The sequence below is a fragment of the Accipiter gentilis genome, chromosome 10 (genome assembly GCF_929443795.1).
Source record: "Accipiter gentilis chromosome 10, bAccGen1.1, whole genome shotgun sequence".
In the NCBI taxonomy this organism is placed as follows: Eukaryota; Metazoa; Chordata; class Aves; order Accipitriformes; family Accipitridae; genus Astur; species Astur gentilis.
In genome coordinates, this window is record NC_064889.1 from 16,703,574 (window position 1) to 16,726,227 (window position 22,654).

The 22,654-nt window shown below is 40.6% G+C and overlaps 1 protein-coding gene across 2 annotated transcripts in view; it reads right to left on the reverse strand.

The window, feature by feature from the left end:
* Positions 1 to 22,654, reverse strand: part of ARNT2 (aryl hydrocarbon receptor nuclear translocator 2) — a 104,867-nt gene that overhangs the window by 50,140 nt on the left and 32,073 nt on the right. Inside the window, exons 3-6 of one of the 2 annotated variants that reach the window (XM_049812744.1) lie at positions 19,903 to 19,950; positions 16,751 to 16,795; positions 13,874 to 14,087; positions 11,456 to 11,669 (exon numbers count right to left, since the gene is read on the reverse strand). In XM_049812744.1, the coding sequence (XP_049668701.1) occupies positions 11,456 to 11,669; positions 13,874 to 14,087; positions 16,751 to 16,795; positions 19,903 to 19,950 (521 nt within the window). The remainder of the gene's footprint in view (positions 1 to 11,455; positions 11,670 to 13,873; positions 14,088 to 16,750; positions 16,796 to 19,902; positions 19,951 to 22,654) is intronic. The other variant, XM_049812745.1, reaches the window with a different exon arrangement.

Consider the following 22,654-nt stretch of genomic DNA (forward strand, 5'->3'; position numbering starts at 1 on the left):
CACCGTATCCCTGCCCCACTGCACATACCGCTACATTACAAAGCGTCACTAATACACTGATAAACAAATACATTAGTACACAAAATAAATAACGGGCTCCAAGCGTGTACTTGTTGTTGGCAGACATTAAAGCGACCTTCAGAGGAGATCCACTCCTTTACTCCTATTTTAAAGATGAAGACACTGAAGCTCAAAGGAACGACTTCGCTTGCCTGCGATCAGCCAGAAGCAGAGGTGCAGCCAGGAACAGGGTCCAAGCTCGTATAAGCAATATGAGTTCTCAACACACTGTAGCTGTAGATAAAAATTCTCAATAATATAATCCACAGTGATTCCCAGAAAGTCCATAAAAATCTCATGACAACTATGCGCTTATCAGGGCATAATCAGCTTAAATGAGAAATAAACATGATTAGGCTTCCAAAAGAAGACTATAGGCTGGATGGCTGATTTATCTTTCCTTATACCCAGTGATAACCTCTTGATGTATCAGTATAGAACTTGAAATCAATTAGCCCAAATAAAGAAAAGAAATTTCACTTGACTCGAATACTCCACTTTCACAATGCTACTTAGAACTAGGACATGCTCTCTGTTGCTCATTTTTCTCTCCGCACTCTTGAAAAAATTCCTGAACTACCTACCCCGTAACGATGGCTAATGTTCCACTTATAAATATAAACCATCAAAGCTCACTCTCCTCACTAGCCAGCTTCTCAGGGGGACTATTTGAACATCTCTAAATATGTTCAGGTTTACATCATCTAATTGCAAAAGGCGTTGTATAAGCATTAGAGTCAAGTTATGACATTCTTACAATAGAATGAAGAGTCGATCCAATCAACAGCAAAGTTAAAAATATAAAAAAAGAAGTAATGCAATTGAAATGTAGCTATTTTTAAATATCTGTCTGTCCTCTACTTACCAACTGGAGACACTGACCCACAAAGGGGGAATTGAAAAGCTTTCTCACCCCCTCTTGTTTTTCAATAAGAAACCCCTCATGTTACACAGCTGTTTGCTTAATACAACTTGTTCTTATAAAAGCTCATGAGGCCAAAAGGTCTCTACTGTGCCTGCCTTCATGTTTGACTAACCAGTCTGCATCATGTAATTCTCCACAGTGTTGGGCAAATATGCATCATTTTAATTAAATTAAAAAGGAAACTATGTGGGCTTTTGAGCCTTGCTATTGAGTTAATTCTAAGGGACTATCTGAAGGGATAGTGTTACAGATCACATGCAAGCCTCTGCTGATGGACCTGGAAAAACTGGACATAAAAACCCAAGCAAATAATTTAAAGCACATGTTGAAAGTTAAGTTATAACACAAAAAAAACCAAAAACATTTTAAGGACTAAATGTATTTTGAACTCTCAACAATGGGTATCTTACGTATGGGAAACATTCAGCGTACTAAATAAAATAGCTTATAGAAGCCCATACAGATGTGTAATCTCTCCCTAGCCATAAATAGAACAGCATCCATCTCCAGCTTCAGTTCTGTATTTGTAAAATGGGACAATGATTCTCTCTTCTTTCATCCTTGCATTGTCCACTTAAACTTTAGCAGCAGAAGCTTTATCTTGCTATAGGTTTCTCTAAGTCCTGATACAGTCACATTCTGATCTCCACAGGTACTTTCAGGCTCAGTCATGAAACAAATAAATATCACCAAGTTTATAGTTCAATGAGCTGGGCGGTTGGGGAAGCACTTCTTCTAGTTACAATTATCAGATGTATTTGAAGGAAAGCCTGAGCTGGAGAAAATTATCATACTAAGGCCTGCCAGTGATCCAAGATACAAAGAGCTCCTCAAAAGACAGAGCAGACTTTCTATAACTAGAAAAACGATGGAAAACCCCAGAAACAGTTACTGCAAAGCACCATCAGCAGAGACTCCCATGACAGGACAGCTATCCAAAAAAACTCTGCAATATGTAATTTATTCTTTTACCATTCACAGCTGCATAATAAATCAAAGCATAAAAGTTGTAAGTAGTTTTTAAATTAACCTATTTGTTTCACTTGAATACTCAGCAGGAAGCTTTACTGAAAAACACTTCTGCCACAAAAGCTTCAGCTCCTGGCATTCTGTATTACTGGTACTTCATTATCAAACTCAAGTAACTGGGATATATGCTTTATTAGTAAATACTTGTATCATCTGGTTCTGAAACTTGGCTGTGGTCTGTTCCACATGAGCTGGTGACATACCATTGAACAGTCCATTAAAGGAAATAAATAATGACTGCAAGATGACTTTGTGAGATATTTTGCTGGGGACAGAATGAAATTTAAACACATGAGGAGGGAGAAAGGGAGGAGAACAAAAGGCCCAAGGACGCTGTCTAGTTGTTTTTATAGGCTACTCCTTTAGTTCAATTAAAATAAGGTGTGCGGGGCAAAACATCATTATAGGTTTTAGTTCTCTCTTTGCAGACTCAAGACACTTAAAATTACATGCAAAAGTCTCCATACTATGAAAATAGAGAGAAGAATGATGACGTAAGTTCAGATCTAAGGCACTACAATAAAACAGATCAAACCACAGAAAACTGACAGTGGGCCCTGTTACCACTCTGGTTATGGGCTGCCATATGGGAGGCTTTTCCCCCCATGCAGCTCTGTGCAGGGTATTAGTGAGGAACAAGTGGGTGCTGTGGTCTCAGCAAGCTGGTGGAAGGCCAGGGAAGGATCAAAGACCATAGAAGTCCTGCCTCTGCTGTCCCAGTATTATGAAATAGGAGAGCTTCAGCTAAGGAAAGAGAGATGAAAGCAGCAGGGGATAAGTCAATTATTTCCCTTTTGAAGCAAGTGGACACTCAGCTGGAATACTATCACTCCCAGGCACCGCTCCTCCCTCTGCCTCCCTAGCTTGTTGCTACAACTCATCACATAATAATAAAATATTTTAGTGCATTATATTAATTTCATTGAGACAACAGAACATTCAAATTAGGCTAAAGGAAAAACTAGTTCTCCACAGGGCATATGTTAAGGCTAATACTGCACCCTTGCAGCATCTGTGGAGTTCCCATCAAAGCAGCGAAGCACCTGAGATTTAGAGGGTTGCAAGCACAGCCGGTGCCAAAAGGCTCTGAGAGGCACGCTCAGACTCCTTTACTGGCAATGTGTTAACCTAAGAAGTTGGTCAGGTATTTGTGAAACACTGGTATTTTTTAAAGGGGGAAAAAAATCACTAACTCCATATATTTCATCATGTTTAACAAAACAGAGCAGGTTGAATAAATATTCAACATAAAAAAAACCAACCACCCTTGAAAGCCAGCAACTGAAAATGATCCAGTCAAACATCTGTGATAACAGACCTAAGTACGTGGCAGTTTCTAAGTGAGAAACTAAAGGTGAAAACTGAAGAGAAATAACAACCACAAAGCCCACTTGCACATGCATTCCCAAACACCTGAAAATTCACTCTAAAAGCATACCCTAATGCTAATTGGGTGTAAAAAAGTCTGCCTCAGAGTACTAGGCTAAAGCTGCTTCCTTATTTTTGTAAAAACATGTACTGACCTCTTTAAACCACCATTATAATTTCCAAAGTAATGTTAAAAAAATGCAACTTATTATCACTAGTTTTCCTTTCAGTACTATCCACCCAAAGTGTCTCAGCAGCAGGGAGACCACTGGGTCACTGTGTTTGTGTAGGAGTTGCTCTATGGACTGTTTTATACGTAGCTGGCTTCTCCCAATGTTTCGGATTTTTTTTACCCCCAGAAACAGCCCTAGAGACCAAAGCAAAACAAAATTCTCTTGGAATAAATTAAAGAGATTACATGTGCCATACATATAAAATATGATCATTTGAAAGTACCTATTTTTCGAGAGCAAGTTGGGTTTTTCTTATTTCTGTGGTATTGTCTAGTGTGTCAAAGGCAGGAATGGCGCTCCAAGGCCTTAAAGTCCTCTTTCTCCCATAAACAACACAAAATGCCAAATTCCACCCTCTGCGTTACCCCTGTAAGATCACGGGACCACAGTCACTGGTCACACAGCCGTGACTGAATGAAGGACTTGTTTCATTCACTTCAACTGAAAAACAGGGTGATCCACTAGCAAAGGAAACATTAAGTCCCACAGGTGTAATTTAATGCACAGAACATTTAAAACTTTCCTTGCCTTCCTTCTGGAGAGCCCAGCACATTCACAGACTCGGATGGCTCTCACTCACCCACTAAGGTTTTCTACATTGTCACATGGAGTTGGCAAACTGTGCTTGATCAAACCAAATGATGACAGAAGAGAAGCTGAAGACACAGAGGCTTTGGGCATCACTTCTAAGCACACACTAGTGGGACAGCCAAGACATAGATCCCACAAAGGCACAGCTTCCTTATTTTCTGCTCCTAAGTATCTACTGCACTAATTCATTTGCCTGCTAACAGAATGGGGATGGAGGAAACAGAACATTCATTTCCTTTATTCTACATGTAAAAAACCTGCCAGCTGAACAGACTAAAGCTGAAAACCCACAAATTCCTATGCTTGGCACTGCCCAAGTTCAAAGGCCATCTCTGGCTGGCACTGTAACCTTCCTGCTATGAGAATAAATGGTCCACAAAAATGTGGGCAGATATTTTTCTTTGGAACAATGGCATGGCAACAGGCTGGTGTGTATGGAAAGTATTACATCTGAAACATCCTCCACTCTCCGCAATGCCGGTGGGACCACATAACTTTGCTGAAAAACAGGTATCACATGGTGATTTGGTAGTTGTCAGTAATGAGCCAAATCTCTTCCAAGATTTAACACTTAAAATAGGAAAAGATGCCTTGCCAAAATTGGCTTTTTCCAGACTGAAACCTGAAATACTCTGTTCATATGAATCACTCATATATATTCTATAGATGGCAGTATGTTTCAAGAATTGTCCCCTCTTTCTCAGGACAACCTATGTTGAAGCTTCTGTTTTCAAAAATCTCTCTGTTCCCTTCCATTGCAGGTACAATAATCCTGGCACAGCTGTCTCCAGCCTCCACCCTTCTAAGGAATACAGTGGGGGAGGTGTGGGTATGTGTGTGTGAGTGGGTGGAAAATCCCATAAAATATTGAGTCAAGTTTCAGACAGTCCTGAAGAGACATAAAAGATTTCAGGACATCTCATATCATATATATGGAAACTTTCTCTCCTCCCCATCCTGCCTGCTTTGCTGTGTGTTGTTTACTGGATGCCTGCTTGTCTTCATCCTACAGGTTGTTAAGTTTCATGGACATTCAGTGAAAACAGCTGATGATGAACCACTGTTTTATGGTGGATAAAAAGCACAAGTAGCTATTAATTATACAACTCATTCCCTACCTGCTCAGAGGCTAACAGTCTTACTAGGTCAGTCATCCTGTGCTAAGATGTTAAAATCTAAAATACTGAGATCTGGTTTTAATTCTCTGTACTCTGACTTCCTAAGCTGCTGGGCACGTTTCAGAGACAGATGGTTCTTTAGGGTTCATGTACTTGAAAGAGTTCATAGACAGAAGTAAAAAAAAATAAAGAAATCAAGTGCTGTCAGTTGAAACAGCCCTTTACACGCAGAGCACCTTTCCAATGCATAAACCTCTTACAAATCTGCTCTTCAGATCCAAAGGCTAGAGAACAAAGTCCCAAAGGTGCTTTGCTGCAGCTCCTTGTTTTGTCGACTGTCTCAGTAGGGACACGCTTCTCTGAACAAAAGGGATTTCCCCCCCAAGGAGAGTTAAGAGTTCTGGATAGAAAAGCATCTATCTTTGGTAAGTATCTTAATTTCTACAAAAGACACAGGGAAGACAGAACATCTGACAATACATTTTTGGTATAAAATTTTTGGCACCAATACCTAAAATAGACTTTTTTACCCTTTTTTTTTTTTTTAATAAATAGGCTGATCCAATTTTCAACTGGATAAGGAAAAGCTCCTTGGTTTGCTAATATAGTGCAAAAGTCATCCCATTAATAAAATGCTGTGATAATATATTACATTTTCATTAGACATTAGTTTTACTGTTACTGGTGATGACATTTAAGGCATATCAGAATTATATTTGCCAGGACTGAGTTTCTGGTTGTGCCTCCAGTTAGTCTTTGAATTTTGCACATGAAGCCAAGTAGGAGTCTCATCCAGCTCTTCTCCATATCAGTTGGAGTCCCTCCTAAATCATTAATTCCAGTCAGAGTTCAAAACAGTGATATGAATAAGAACACATTCGCATTCACTGGCTGGCTGTGGGTATGAGAACTCCCTTTCTTCTAAGAAAGATCAGGCAGAAATCAGAGTTGGAAAATTGACATGGAAGTATAAGACAGCCCCCAGCGCAAAAACTCCCGCACTGATTTTCAGGAAGAGTGTTTGTTGTAGAGAGTTATTCCTAAACTTCTCTTTCACATGGTAATTTACCACTTGTTGAGCACTTCCCATCTGTTCACTGCTGTAGAAAGCTTTACTTTGCTTCTCCACTGGTCTCTGGCACTGCCCTCTTTTGAGTTTAACACTATTTTTCTCATTTTTACAGACAATTTGACTCTATCTACAGCATCTGGATTTTGTGACTGTGTCTACAAACTCTGCTTGCTAACAGAAGGCTTTGCAGTTGGACAGAGAACTGCATATGCTGAAACCATCATTGCAAGACATCATATTATTTGAAGGTTCTGTGAGACAGGTTCCCCAATCCAAATCTCTGTTTGTGTAACACGGAGTGATGTTTCCATAATATTCATGAATTGTCACACAATGGTCTTTTCTTCTAAAAACATACCCATCAACTCGACTTTTGCTGTGGTCAGTCACCATTTCCATCATAAAGTTCTACTTTTTTGTACTTATAAAATACGGCAATAAAATATCATGCCAAGATTAAACTTGGCATACAAGTTCTGTCCAGGAGTAACCTCAATTATTTTTCAGCTAGCAAGTAAATCAACTTAGCCTTTTTAAAATCACTTGAAAATGAAAGCTGTAGAGGTACTGGTTCTCATCATTTTCTTGCGGTCACAGGTCCGCAGTTTCAGCACCCCTTAACTACTCAGCTAAAACAGTTTGCAAAGACTCCTGATCCTGAATGTCCTGAGGAGGCTTTGTGCCATGGATGGGGTTACTTACGCTGCTCCCTGTCTCTCTTTAGCTATAGAGAGTGAGGCTGAAGGAAGGTGTTACAGCTGGATTACTATGTGCTGTGCCACTTGGAGCTCAGAATTGAATATAATAAACTTGGGTGTTTCCCATTTGCACCACCGGAGATGCTGGCTGCGGGGACAGGGATCTCACAGCCTTGACAAGCATATCTCAGACACATCATGGAATCAGTCGGAGTATTTCCAGGCAAGCACGCAGAGGTATCTATATTCCTCATTCTACTTTTTTATGAACTGCTTACAGAGAATTAGACTGGTAGAAATCAGCCTGGCAAAGTGTTCTAGAATACTATATTTTAGTGGTAGGACAGTCTACTACAATACTTGCTCAGTCATTTTTGGAGAGTAAATGTAGCAGCGGTATTCTTCAAAAGCTGTTTTTCTTTGTACTGAAATCTAAGTTCTGTCTATTCTCTGCGCCATCAGAGATTTGTTGTCTGCAGCTGTTTAGAGGCTCTTGCTTGCATTAGGATTCCACTGTGCTCTACGTTAGCCCTTCACAAATTCCAGCTCTGAACCTGCATCTGAACCCAACATCCATCAAGTTTCATCAGTGCATCCTAAGGCAAAGAGGTCTTTGCTAATGGATCCTACTGTGGGATCTGATCTTCATCCATATTTGAAGTGATTTGTTTTCCCATCTGCAGATTTCCAAGAACAAAGAGGGAAAATAAATTATTATTCGAATATCTGCCCCATCTTGATTAATCATGCCCATGATGCATGTAAAGATTTCTTGGGAGCACTATTTGTTGCTATCATCAAGTCTCAGCTGCTGTCTTTTCTAGAGCATTTCAAACTGTACATACACTTCACGGTTCAGCTTTCCTGTTGCTACAATGTGTTAGCAATTAATGTACAATAAACAAGCAGACAATTGTTCCATTTCCAGGGAATAAAATCTCCAAGGATATAAAATGGAATAGAAACTATCCATCCTTCCCCATATCCTGAGAGGTAAAAATAGAGCAAGCAATTAACTCCCCAAACACACTACATGGTTTAGGCCATAGTTAAACAGCCACTTCAATTTGGCATATGCTTTTACTGCTCCCGAAGTCCTGTCCTCTCCTTACCCTTAACTATTCACACCCCACTTCTACTTGGTGTTTGCCCAAGAGTTCAAGCAACCTTATAATAAGGTAGGCCAAAGAGCTGTCTCTACCAAAACCGAGGTTTTTTTGCTTAGCTTAGCTATCAGCTGGGTCAGCCCCCTTGATTGTGACTCATGGTAGTACCACACAAATGCCAAAGGAGGAGAGGGTGAGATGAGGTGAGGATTGCATAAGCTGGTGTGACTGCCAGAGAAACGCTCATGCAACCACAGCCCAGTCCCAGCCTTATTTCTGGGGGCAGAAATGTGAGAGGGAGCCTGCTTTCTCCACCGTCTTGTTGTCTGTCGCTCCTCTTTGACCGTGGCAGCCTCCCAAGTCCTTGGGGTCTGGAGCAGCTTCTCTGGGTAACAGGATTGCTAAGAGGTGCTGGGAAAACCCCAGCAAATGCAGCGCTAATGATCAGCGCTTGTAACAGGACAAACAAATATAACCAAAGAACATTGCTCTGATCTGATGCAAGGCAAGTGAAGTTTCTCCTTTGTCAAGACACTGTCATTGCCTCCCTAGTTCAAGGGCTGAAGGAGGAGGTTATGGGGTTGAGGACCCTGAGAAGATGAGGAAGAGAGCAAAATTAAAAATCATGTATCATTACGTTTTCACCTTTTCCCTAAGCAGATCCTGTGCTCAACAGCCAGAGGTCACTGAAAGATGAGGATTTTCCTGCTGCCTGCAGTGATCATCACTTTGAGCAGGAAAAATGTGAAACACAGCTGGCTGGTTTGCATCTCATTCAAGCTCTGCATTGCCCTTTGTTCTGCATGAAACATAACTTTGGAAAGCCAAGAGAGACTTGAGGGCTACCCAAATGATTTGACAAACACTGACTTAAAGGAAGTGCATTTGCCTACTTGACTTCTTTTAAAATGTCACTAAGGCACCCATTATTTCTGTTCAGTGCAATATTTTGTTTTATTCCTACCTGTTACAAATCTGCAATTCTCAATATGGCTTGTGTTACAGGAAGGAAAGTGTAACTGGTTGAACAGACTCTAGAATCACATTGCTCCCAGAAAGGTACCTCAAAGGAGCGAGAGTGATGTTGCTAAAGTCCTGCTGCATGCTGTTCATAAGCAAATTGATGCTGGACTGACAGTTATAGAAGACCACTTCTCTTATTTAATGGTACCTTACAGAGACAAGGAAATGCAAGTTTAATATAACAAATCTAGAGCTTTCTGTTTATCTATATGCTCCACAGACTGACAAAACTCCTAGTATACTAACTAAATGTACTTCACCAGTCACATCTTTAAAACAAAACTACTCAAAAAGCAGGACTATATTATGATGTCACTTGCTTTACACTAATTTTATTAAAAAGCCAGAAAAATGAAGCAGATACCTTAAAAATCTGTTCTTATGAGAGATGATGTACGTACAACTATATGTCTATGCTCGATTCAGAAGCTGACTGATGGTTGTGTTTATGGCTTGTGAGATGTTCAGCTGGCCAAAAAAATTGCCCCGAACATGTAACCACAATAACTTTGTAAATGAAAACTCACACAATGTGCCCCATATAGTTAGGAGCAATTATGCACTGTTCTTAGTTACACTTGCTTGGAACTGTTGTAACTATACACACTCTCCAGTCCCTAAAAAGCACCTTTCTGCATCCAGCCGGCCTCTGTACCTTAAGTGTGTAGCTAAGCAGGCCACCCTGGCTCTAAACAGGATGATGCTTTCCATGCACTGGGAGAATCTTCAGCTGTCCATGTACAGCAGATTTATGGGCCTTCTGTGTCAATCTGACAAGTCCAAAGACTCAGGCAGGGAAAAGATTTAGGCCTATAAATGCTACTATTTGAACTTCTCTTCCCAGTGGCTACAGATTAATTCAGTATAAAAGAAAAGCACATATTTAAAACTGGAAAAAATACAGAGTGGGGTTTTCAGAAGTGCTCTGCATTTGTCTAGTCCTTCTCTAGTTTGAGCAGATTAAGCCCCATAACTGAGCACTTTTGGAAGTCAAAACATGACTGTTCACTGAGGGTCTGGAGTAATTGCTTCTTGGAGGAAGATGGTACGTACGTTAAAATGTATTACATGCTACATAATAAAAACAAAGATTGTGCTCTTTTGCAAGTCTCATGGTATGAAACTCAGCTGCTTTGCTCTGCACAGGTTTCCCTAACTGTTCACTTGGTTTTGATCCATCTGGATTTTCACCACAGAATTTTGCTTTGAGTTTCCAATTTGAATACATGAAGGCTCTGCCAAAACCACATCACATTCAAACCACAGGAAATCAGGAATTTGGCACTGTTTGGACATGGAAGCTGTAAACAGTGTGCAGGTTCACTCAAAACTGGATCACTGTCCTTTGAGTTATGAAACACAACAAAACTTCCAGCAAACCAGGTCAGAATTCTGAATTACTAAAGCAAGGAGAAATTGTGACTTTTGCATGGATCAGGATTTTGTTATAAATATTTTCCCCTAACTTTTTTTCCTTTAGCTATAAACATACTATGTGGAAGAATAAAAAGAGAAGTTGGGTTTCTTCCTTTCCAATTTTGAGTTAAAACAGGATTCAGCTAATTCTCATAGCTCCAACATACACGTATCCTATTAAAGACAAGGGTAGTTTCCTATTGGCTGCCTTGAGCATGAATAAATGTAAACCCCAGAGTTATAATGAAGATAAGAGTATGGTTTAGTTTTATGTGCAAAATGATAGGTAGTCAACTTAGAGCTAATTTACACCACTGCTACAGGAGCAAGCCTCCCATTTAAAATCCACTAGATTTTCAGCTGCCAAACACTGGATTTTTTCCCCAGGATTCCCGTTAGCAAACCGCAAGGAACTTTTATGAAAATGGAAAAGTCTGAAGTATGATTTTTGCCTTCAAAATAAACATTGCCCTAAAGAAACACATATTTGTAAAGAAGTCACAAGTTCATTGAGGACGAAAGGAAAACAATCTACATTTCCAGACCAAGCCTGAAAACAATCCAGATTCCAAACCTACCCAAGCCACAAGTTTAAATGCAGAGCAACATGAAGGTGGTTTGACTGAAGTAAAACAAATAGGAAGCAAAATGTAGTCATGCAAAAGAAGATTTATAGTACTGCACTGCCTCCAAGAAAATGCAGTTTAATCTTGCTGAATTTCATTTTTACCAGATTTTTAAACCAGGCATTTTGAATGTCAGAAAAACTCTGCAGGGATCCATAACACACAGAACCATACATCAGACATATCTGACCTGTCATAGAGTTTTCAGATGTACATAGTTGCTCTCGCAGCTTTTCCACGTCATCTGGATGAACCTGTTCATACAAAGTGCTGCCAAACCATTCAGACTGTGGCTGGTTCAGCACAGGAGTCACGGAGTCTGATACGTAGATCACTCTTCCTGTCTCAGCTGCAACTACAAACAGGAACCCATCTGCAGCCTCCAGGATAAGATGTTTCAGTTCCTTCCAAAGAAAGGATTTGATTAGAATGCCAGCAAGAAAAGGGAATTAAATAACACATCTGTCACTGCTGAAGAATATTGTTTTCTTGCGATCTTAGTAGCTGATCGCAACCCAGGCAGAAATTTTCACTGCAGTATTGATATAACAACAAAACCAAACTTGCAGCAAGCCATAAATTACTGATCTTAATAACAAACAACACTTCGTTTTCCTTTATTGCTTTTCATCTGGTGATCTCAATGCACTGTAGGAAAATCAAGTAACTAAAACTCACTGCATATTGTGTGATAGGCATCTAACATTAAAAAATAAAAAGTTATTTCAGGGTACAAACAGAGGAAATGAACAGCTATAACTCATACAGCAAACTCATCCCTTCATTAAATGTCCTGAAATAATTTAATTGGAAAGAAACCAACAAGTCTTTCTGGTTTGGTTTTTTTCTTTTTCCCCTCAGGATGAGCTCTGCTTGTAAATTAAACAGTCGCTGGATAAAAGGCAGAAAGTGTAATGGGAACAAGGACAGGAATCCCCAGCCTCCCCTCCCATGAGGGGGCCCAAGCCACTACGCAAGAAGGTTGTATCACTTCTTGCTTTCTTTTTCCAGCCTATGAATATGAAGCTTCAGAGATCCAAAGGGTCCGGCACACCCCTGTCTTTGGCCTTCTCTTTACACTGTCCCCTGCTCATCATCTTGGGTACTTCTGTCCTGAGACATACACCTGAGACACAGCACCCAGAGCCCCGACCCCATGTGGGGACTGGAAGGGGGACCGTAGGCCTTTAAAGCAAAGTACTTCTATCCTTCACTTTCAGACACTTGGTCTAGACAGCCAATACCTTGAACTGCACAGGCAAGCAGCTGTTTGTATGCATCACACAAAAATGCTACCTTTGCTTAACAGAGCTTGAAAACCTCTCACGGGAAAGGATGACAACTACCACTCCAATTCCTGCGAAACAATCTCAAACTCCCTTTGCTTGGTGGCTCCAGCGACCACCAGAGCTTGTTAAGATACTGCACCTGGAACTCAGAGAGCTTTGGACAATCTGAGTCCCATTTCAGCTTAGACAGCTCAGCATGGCTAGTGTGCAAGTGGCAGATACTAGCTGATAAGGTGAACATCAAAATCTGGTAAATTCTACTAAAGAAATGGCTAACTCACCTCAAGAAACACTTAACAGACCATCAACTTCTGCCACCTTACTGTAGAGAAAGCACATCAATTCTGAACCACTGACTAAAAGCACATCAATTCTGAACCACTGACTAAAAAAACCTCACTGCATAGCTGGCTGCACTATACAGAAGATAATGAGACCTGTTTTGCATAGATTATTAACAAAGATGAAGATAACTCTGTCATTCTGCAAAGTTCAAAAAACCCAAAAAGTTGCAATGAGAAGTGACTAGGGTGCCCTACCAACAACTAGCTGAATGGCACAGTCCCTCCAGAAACACACTTCAGGAAAGCCAGAATAAGTAGAGATGTGAACTCTGAGAAATGAGCAACAGCTGCTGTTTCTCTAATAGCAAGAAGTATTGCCCTTAGCCATAATTTACATGTGTAAGTGCTTAAATCATTCAGACCACAAAAATGCACATTACACCCATAGGACTTGAAAAACAATGAAGGTGGTAGGAATTTTCAGTGCACTCAGTTAAACACAGTTTTCCTTTGAGCACTGGGTGCATCTTCCTTCTTCCATCAAAAATGTAACCAAGGAAGTACCTCAGCCAGTACAGATGGGATTCATCTTTGCCCAGTTCAGCTGCTGGGAACTTGGGCATTAAGACTAAACAATGTTTTTAACCTTCCTCTAAACGCAGCTGGGAGAGGCAGGTCTTTCCAGATTAATTTTTACCTATTTTAGAGAACCTTTGTTAGGATAGGAAGAACCCAGTTCTGAAGGTGAACATTCCTTTCCAGTGATGAGAGGCAGCAAGTGACTTGCTTTTCAGATGGACAAACCTCAATGATAACAACACCCCTTTTACTGCTTCAGAAAGGAATATCTGTCATATCGTTAAGATCAAGTCCAACCAGTCACAAAAAACTGTCTTGTATTTACACCTTGGATATGTAGCTTGTATCAATTACTACATGACCGTGAAGGATCAAGCTGAGCTCTACTCCTCTCAGCTTTCCTCACATCTTTTAAGACCACAAACCAGAGAAAACAGACATTTGCAAAAAATCTACCTGTTCTGTAAGAAATGAAGGCTTGTAAGCTCCATCAGTAGATTTGTTTCCAGTGCCTCTCATTGATTTCATGTGTGAAACTGCCATCCGAAGAATTGTCAACTTGTCGGGCTTACGAGCCAACGCGCTACAAGTGGGTACCATATCAGACAGTTCGGTGATGTACTGTGTCATCTTATTTCTCCTGCGCCTCTCAATTTCACTATGATTCTCCCTGAACATTTAAAGAAACACCAAACCAACAGAAAAGCAGACACAATCAGTGTAAGAATTTCAATTGGAGGTGACGAATCATAATACTTTGCACTTGTTTTGCTGTTTCCACCCCAGGAGAGCAAAGTGCTTTACAAAGCTAAGCACTATTATCCCTCAGTCTACAGACAGAAAATCCAGGCCACAGAAGGATAAATATGATTTGCCCATCGCTGTGAAAAGAACCCATATTTCTAGCTATTGGCCTCTGGCCTTAATCTCTTAACCAGTTTAATCTCCTTTGGTTTAAGGGCAAAAAATGAAGCAGAAAGATGTGAGGAACTGACAACTGCCAACTCCAGCCAAACTTCCAAATTTGCTGTGATGCATCTCACAGCTTCCAGTCTGTACTCAAGCTGTTGGATCTGCCTATAAAAGGTCTCTTTTAGAGCAAACCTCTCACTAACAGCTGGATCAGGTCAGCGGTTAAGTGTCAGCGCTGACTTACAAAAAGCCCACTCAATGACAACACAGACCTCCAGTCCTGTAATGTTGCGTGGAACATCCGGCATCCCTGTAGGGAGGCACTACATGCCTACAAGGTCAGACTGCAGGACTGGGACCATGTAAGAGATAACAGTACATACAACCCCCCCGCCCCAGTAAATAAATAAAATGAGTGTGAAAGACAGCAAGTAAACATCTGGCTTGTCAGACATAGATCGGAATTTATATTCAAGAACAATCTAGCACAGCAGGGAAATAACAATGACAGTACTTGATGCTGCCCCACTTTGGGCTAAGCTCCAATGTTCTCATCCTTCTATGTTTGCCACTCGCCACTGAGGTGGTGAGTCAAATTTGAGAATTCTTGAAGTGGATAGTCACCAAAATCTTTCAGAAGTGAAGATCTGGGAGTTCTGTTTTCCCATACTGTAAATCACCATTGCTTGATCACGATTAAGGAATTACACCAATATATACATCTGAAATGGTCCAAATGGACCTAAAATGCTTTGGTGCGTGGCACTTATTTTTCCCATACTGTACCTGTCAGGTGGCAGCTAAATACACGTACACAACAGGTACATGATGCTTCAGATGTCAAAGCAGCATCTTCCACTGATTTCAATGAGCTGTGCATAGCATTTTCTTGTGGGATCACTGGCGGATCCAACAAGATGTGAAAGGTGATCACGTGGAGAGTCCACCAGCATTGGCCAGTATGATGACACAACATTAGAAGAAAATGCAACATTCTTTGGAGCTGACTGTTATAAAGTTTGATCATGAAAGTAGAAGCTAGGCTTGGCACACTTTTCAGCTACTTTCAATAACGTAGCCTTTTCTTAAAATGCAGGAAAGAATCCGAGTTGTAGTATGCTGCTTCCTGAAATAGAGGAATGCATGGGCTTGCCCTGCTTTACAATGTGTATCCTGCCCCCGCACACAGAGGTGTTGTATGCATGAGGCATTGTCTCCAGAAATACCATTTGTTAGGGTTACATGCAGAGTTATTGTTCCTACTGATGCCTATGCTTACTATCTGATACTCAGGAAATCCAGCTATGGGTCCCTGCAATGATAGCCCATGGTCATTCAGCAAATTACAACCAGTTCCTTGGTTAAGGTCGCTATCTACTTAACTATCTATTACACCGTAATAGTGAACCCTTCAATTTCAAATGGCTGATAAACAGCCTTTGTGGGGGTCTGCACAGATGTGGGACAGAACAGTGCCTGTGGGAGTTGAATCATATACACTTACACAACCAGAACAGCTTGTGTGACAGTGCATATGTACATAAGAGCACACATGTGTACATGTCAGCATATACATGCAGCTAAATATGGACAAGGGGAAGAAAAATGCATTTTACATGATGAAAGCTTGCTCCAAGTTCAGCATTTTCACAGAAATGGTGATTAACGAGGCGGAGGCGGGCGGAGAGAGACAAAGAACACACATATTCAACAGATATTTTACATTTATAAATACACATTACATCGTCTGCCACTAAAGTATTTTAATACGCCTGAACATTGAAAACAACCATTATAAAGAGTAAACAAAGAAATTGCAAAACTTCCTGAGAAGAAAGAGAAGAATATCCAACAGTCCATTTAATTTATAATCATAAAAGCTAAAACATAATAGTATGTTAATCAACTGGCCATGAAAACGTTCAAGCAAACAAAAACCCTGAAACTAGCTCAAATTTAAATCCTTGAAAGAAAAAGAGGGGCTGTGGTCCTCTTCCAAAAGTGTCTGCCCTAGGAATCCTGGCATTCATAAAGAATGATGCCCTAATTTTGTAATTTCTAACTTTGTTTTTATATGGAAATTTTGGAGGGATGTTACATTTTGGAAAACTGCGGGAGCTGATCCAAACCCACTTAGGTCCAGAGTTAGTATTTCTGATTTCAAGCATTTTTGAATCAGCCAACCCTCCTGAATTTTGATCAGTCAGAATGGCACCATATAAAATAAAATGGGGGCAAACCATATTTGATTTTCCTTTTTCCTACCTGGCCATCCTTTCTGTGTCAGCAGTACTTTGATCATCGTCCCACCTAGAAACAAAATAACCAGCTCTCTAAGCTAAGGCACACGTACTGAGATTTTTTGGACACGAACATCCCCCTCTTTTCTGTCAGCAGAAGAGATCTACAGAACACGCCTACCTTGCAAACTTTTCCTTATCACCAGAGATTTGATCACCATCATACCTAGAAACAAAAGATAGTAAGTAAATCCACAAGGGTTATGCATTGCATGATGATCAACATACAGCAGAAAGAAAAGAGGTTCACAACTGCAAACTATTACAAGTCACAGCAAGAAAAATGAGGGCATGGGAACGATAAAGCAAAGAAAACGTAGAGTCTGATGAAACTTCCAAGCCATGCCAATTCAAAAGCTTCACTTGTATACTTAAAAAAGTTAGAGACACATTTCAGTGGATTTATGCAAACACTGTGACATACACTCATTGCTTGGGAAACTTAACAACCAGCACCATTACAGAAAACACCACTGAGCTTTTATCGACAGCAGCCCATGAAATATTCATTGCTGTGTTGGAAGTGAAAGAGCTGTATCTTTTCCAGATTGCAACCACAACTCACTCCATTCAGCAGAGGGCACTGATGGTCTACAGATAACATGGGAGGGTAGAGAGACGCGCCTAAGTGCAATGCATTATATAAGGACGCCTTCAGAAAAAACCTCTAGTAGGTACAGACACTGTACTGTCTGTTGGGAAAACTGGCAAAAGTCAGGCAGGCAGATGAAACTGCTGCGTGAATAGAAGTGAAACTAAAACTGGCTTAAATCCGTAGAAGTAAACAGGTACTTCATTCCTACCCAAATCAACAGAGGTTAGATGGCCAAACAGGTATGTGCGGTGTATCGGCAGCAACTTTATGGAGAAAATCCAGATCAATGGGACTTTTGCCCCGTGGGATTCAAGCTTCACTGTTTCTGAAACACTGTCTCAGACAGGCAGCAATATGACATTTCACTAAAAAATGACATGCTGCTCCTCCTTTCCCTTTCCTAAAAACATACTAATAATTTGAAATTAGATTTTGCTAGCATGGTTACAAAAAGATGTATATGTTTGAAAATCATCTCACTTTTGGAGAAATCAAATTGCTTGTTCCAAAACAGAAAAATGTAGGTCGAAAATACAAAAATAAGGCTAATGGCTTTTCTAGAAGTGAAGAGTATTACTGCTCAAGAATAGTCACATGAGATTTTGTATTAGAATCATGCTTTTCCAAACTGATGTAATTTATTACAACAGACAGCCTATGAAGGTCCCACATATTAGCCAACAAAGTAATACAGCATAATTAAGCACCTCTTCTAAAAAATTAATAATGAACTTTTTCTTTTTTCCTTCTCAAATGAATTAAAACTAATTTTAAGTACCCCAGCTGTGCAAGTTCCTCTATGAGGTTTCCTATTTTCCTTCCTCATTAAGACTCATTCAAATGCTGAAGACAAAGCTTAAGTGAGACTTGAGCTGTATTTCTTTTTATGTTGTGTTTAACACCAGCACCCTCAAAACATTCAAGTGAAAATGCCACTTTATTCCACTTGACTCTGCCCAGAGAACAGACTGAGCCCCAAAAAATTTTAAACAAAAAGACAGATTCAGTGAGGAATGGCCACATGCTGTAATGTGAACAATACATGCATATGCCTCCATGTGACGATGAGATGCCATGCAGAGATACCTGAGCTGGCTTGGAAGTCCCTGAGAAGCAAGGTGTGTTAACTCACATGGAGTAGAGTGCTACCATCACTACCGCCTGTGCTCCCACTAGCTTGGGGCCTGTCTATTCATCCTTGTCTGGTTGACTGGGCTGAAGTTGTTCTTGCCTCCAACTACTGTTTTCTCCCTTCCAGTCTCCTAGCTGACCTCTCTGCATGCGTGCTTCTTCAGGCACTTCAGTCAAAGCCAGCTGGGTTAGCTTAAACATTTAAACAGCAGTTAGTTGCTAACTAAATAATTTTGACAGAGACAAGCTAGGAATCAGTCACGTGAGCGATTTGGAGAAGGAAAAAGTCCTAAAAGGAGGGCACAACTACAAGAGGATGTCTGAACGTGGCCTTGGGCATCTCTGCACTCTTTTTCTGTACTCTCTAAAAGCAGAACAATCTGGGGGTTTTACAGCATTTAAGATTTAAATACCAGATCTTGATCTGACTTCTAAAATCGACTCAGTCTAAGCACACCACAGCACACCTCTCCAATAAAAATAACGGAACTATTGGCTCTCCCCACCACCAAACTTTGAAAGGCTGAAGCCAGGATGGAGAGAGACCAACACACGTGCACCAGAGTGCCTAGAAACCCTGACGCTTATGCAGGCACAAATCAGGTCACATTCATCACAAATCTTTTTCCCTTAACATGTATCTTCTAGCAAACATTACAACTAGCCCCCAGACCACCAGTTTTAACACCAGAGACTGGAATATCCTTTCTGTAAATGACATCAGCTAAACAGGGGTGCTGCTGGTCTTGTCCAGTAGGTTATGATATGGTGCTAGAACACATCTTCAGCATACGTATCTTTCGGACCGACTAGGAAGATCTTGTTAAAAGCCTACGGTGACAGCTGTGTTTCAACCTGGCTGCTGCTATATAGAGCTGCAGTTACAATCTGGATAATCAGCCGCAAAGTATCTACCCCTCAATACAGCTGCTTGGTTTCTAATGAAAAAATGCAAACAGTGTGACCAGAAAAGAAGGAAATGTGAAAAAAATGGCAATGATGCTTTAATGTTTGTTTTTATTTCTAGCCTAGAATATTCCATGTTAATTAACATTTATTTTGGCAATTTTTACTTTTCAGTTACACCTAATGGTACATAATGAGCTTTAATCTTAAAAAAAAACAATCCACACCTCTAGGATCTGTCATATTGTCTTAACAAGCAGTTAACATTTGAGATAAATTCAAAATAAAATTAATTTTCAGTGGCAGAAAGACAACTTCAGCAATGTCTAACCAAAGTTCATCTCCTGCAGTTGAAATACTAAGCTAAAAATCACAAATTTTCTCATTTGACATAGCGGCAGAGCGCAATTATGACACACACACTGTCAGCTTTGTAAGCCAATAACTACATTAGACAGATTTCTGCCAGGATGCCTAATTTGCAGAGGAAGCCGATAAAAACAGTAACTAGAATTTAGGTCAAGTTGTTGGGAAGTTCCTCAGCCATATTCACATTGACTTTAAAACATCAGTAGTGAGACAGCTGTCTTTCTCCACTGAAAGAAGTCAAGTGATTTGGCCAATTCTTTGTAAATGCTCACCTTGAAAATTTGCTGGGCCCCTCTCCATCTTCATCATCGAAGTCCATTCTGTAAAAGCAAGATTTCCAAATCAGTAATCATGGCATTGGCAATGGTGACATGAAGATTCAAGCCAGCGGTTCTCAACCTTGTTTGATTTATATTTTAACAGGAGGTGTTAATGACTGTAGATTCCAGTCTTGCTCATGTTCTCCAGACCCCCCTAAAAGTAGCTCATCAGCTGCCAGGAATACAAAGAATACAAGTTTTAAAACAAATGAAGTAATAAATGACTGTTCTTCTCCACAGAAATCTGCACTGTTAAAATTAACAAATAAAAGGAAATATTAAACAAATGCAGTTCTTGTGAGATGGTCAGAAGTACTATCAGGCCTAAGAGATATAAGTTTACAGAAATCAGTGGGGACTCTATGTTAGAGGACTGAAATTAAGGCTAAAGAAAATAAAGTTCTAAAGCTGTACACATATTTTTGCCCCAGTCTAAAGAAAGCAAGTCAGAGGCAGAATAAACTCCCAGCCTCCCTGCTAAGAGGATTATCTACATCACCGCTACTGATTGTAACTGTAGTACAGTCTTTAGACTTGCCCTACATTGCCAATCATCTCACACAAATTACCAGCCAGTCTGCAGATGGCAACTACTTTGTGGTATCCCTGTGGTCATTACTAAAATGACCTATGGGTCTACCATGCACCTAACGTACCTGATTTATGTCCCAGACCTTCCTCTTAAGTCAGTGGAAGAGGCAAGCTCTTCCTTGGGCAAAATCCCAGCCCTCCCATTAGGCTCCTCCAGAGAGCCACAAAAAGCAGAAACCTCTTTCTTCACTTCTTACACAGAGAGACTAGGAAGACTAGTTTCCTACGTTAGGCAGTGTGACTGTCTCCTTCCCATTGATACCGAGTCACTACAAAGCTATGCAATAGTATGGTTTCCAAAGCATTTTATATTTTTTTATACCTTTGAAAAGAGGAGGGCAAATATATATCCCAATTATAAGGGGGTGACTCTGCCATTAAGGTAGACTAAGAACAAAGCTGATATAAAGTTATTAAAATACACCAATGCAGTAATTGTACCTGATAAGAAAATACATTGGTATGATCTACAGACCTTGATCAGTCTCTTAAACGTGTTTTATGTAGATAGGAAATCATAGTTTTGTTTTGCAAACAATTTTGTTGGGTTTCTTTAACATTCTAAGCTTTCTAACATTTGTGTAGTAAAACTTCATACAATTGCAGATTCCACGTCCCTAACACTCTTCATATTAACAACAGATAAGTCATATTAAAGGCAAAACACCCCGCAAAGGGACAATAATATTTCTCTCAGTATTAAAAGAAACACCTACCAATTAAAAATTAAGATTTGTATGTTCAGAGCATGAGAACAACGATGTAAAAACCGGCGTAGAGAAGTATGAGTGCGAGTCAGGAAATACTGCCTTGCTTCCTAACTCCAATACTCAAGACAGAGCGGTCTATAAAAGATGTGTCTGAGTCACAGCAATCTACGTACAATCAGGACAAGGGCAGCCCATAAGCACAGGAATTGGAAACGGTATTAGAAAAGTCACAATAATATTTTCCAGATGGTAACAGTGATTATTCATTCCTGGAGGAAGCAGAGAAAAAACCATTTTCCCCAAAGAGTCTTAAGATGTGTATTTAATTTGGTTAAGTTTGATGCAATCATCAATTTCACCATAAATCACACTTTTGCTCACCTAATTACCACCGAATCCGGTTTCAAAGCCAGCGACCTCTCGGCCGCCTCGTGCAGAACACCACCGACCTCCAGTGGCCCCCCTCGTGCCAGGGCCCTGCAGCTGAGGCAGGACCCCGCCGCCGCGCTCCCACCCCTCACCCCAAAAGCGGCCTCCGGCGCTGGCGCCGGGAGCCTCAACTTCCCCACACCTCCCACGTATACGATACTGCCAGCAGTTTAACGCTGGCGCATCATCACCTAGCCTCTTACTTACCTGCTTCTTCCCCACATACAATAAGGTCCCTGTAGGTGACATTCCAGAACCAACTTCCCAGTTATTTCAATTGCAACTTTTCTACCTACACCCAAAACGTGAAAGTCAACGTTACAGGAGAGCTGTCTGTTTACATGCGGAGGGGACACTCAGGCCACCACTGGGCTGGCTCCACCTGAAACCACTCACAAAAGCATCACGGCAGGCGTATCCTTCACTGGTTTCACTGGCAACTGAAACACAACCGAGGGAAACCCCCAGTTTCAAACTCAGTGGCAAACGGCTGCAGAAAATATATACACCTATGGGGAAAAGCCTTTTCTTCAGGGATTTAATAAGACACTGCTTTAATTTGGGAGGGATTAATTTTGTAATTCCTTTCCTTCCCCTCCAATACACTGAGATCCCGTGCCTTGGTAGATTTTCTTAGCTTCCAGCCAAATACTCCAGCTGAGTGCTGAGAGATGGATTTTCTCCCCAGAATCAAACATTAGCTCTACCGCATTTAGTCTAGCTTATTATTACTGGAATATGATGTGGAGAATTACAGAGAAGCTGATCACAGTTTAAGGCTTGATCCTGCTGCCCATGCTGTATGCCTACTTCCAAAGGAGTAAGTGGGACAAACACACTTATTTATCTAGGTGGCTGGATACCAGCTTCTCATCTTGTAAGATCTCGATGGGTTAATATCCATAGGTAACACCTACCACATTTATAGCAGGCTCATCACGGCAGAATCTGAGTGCCTAGGGTGCAATACCAGA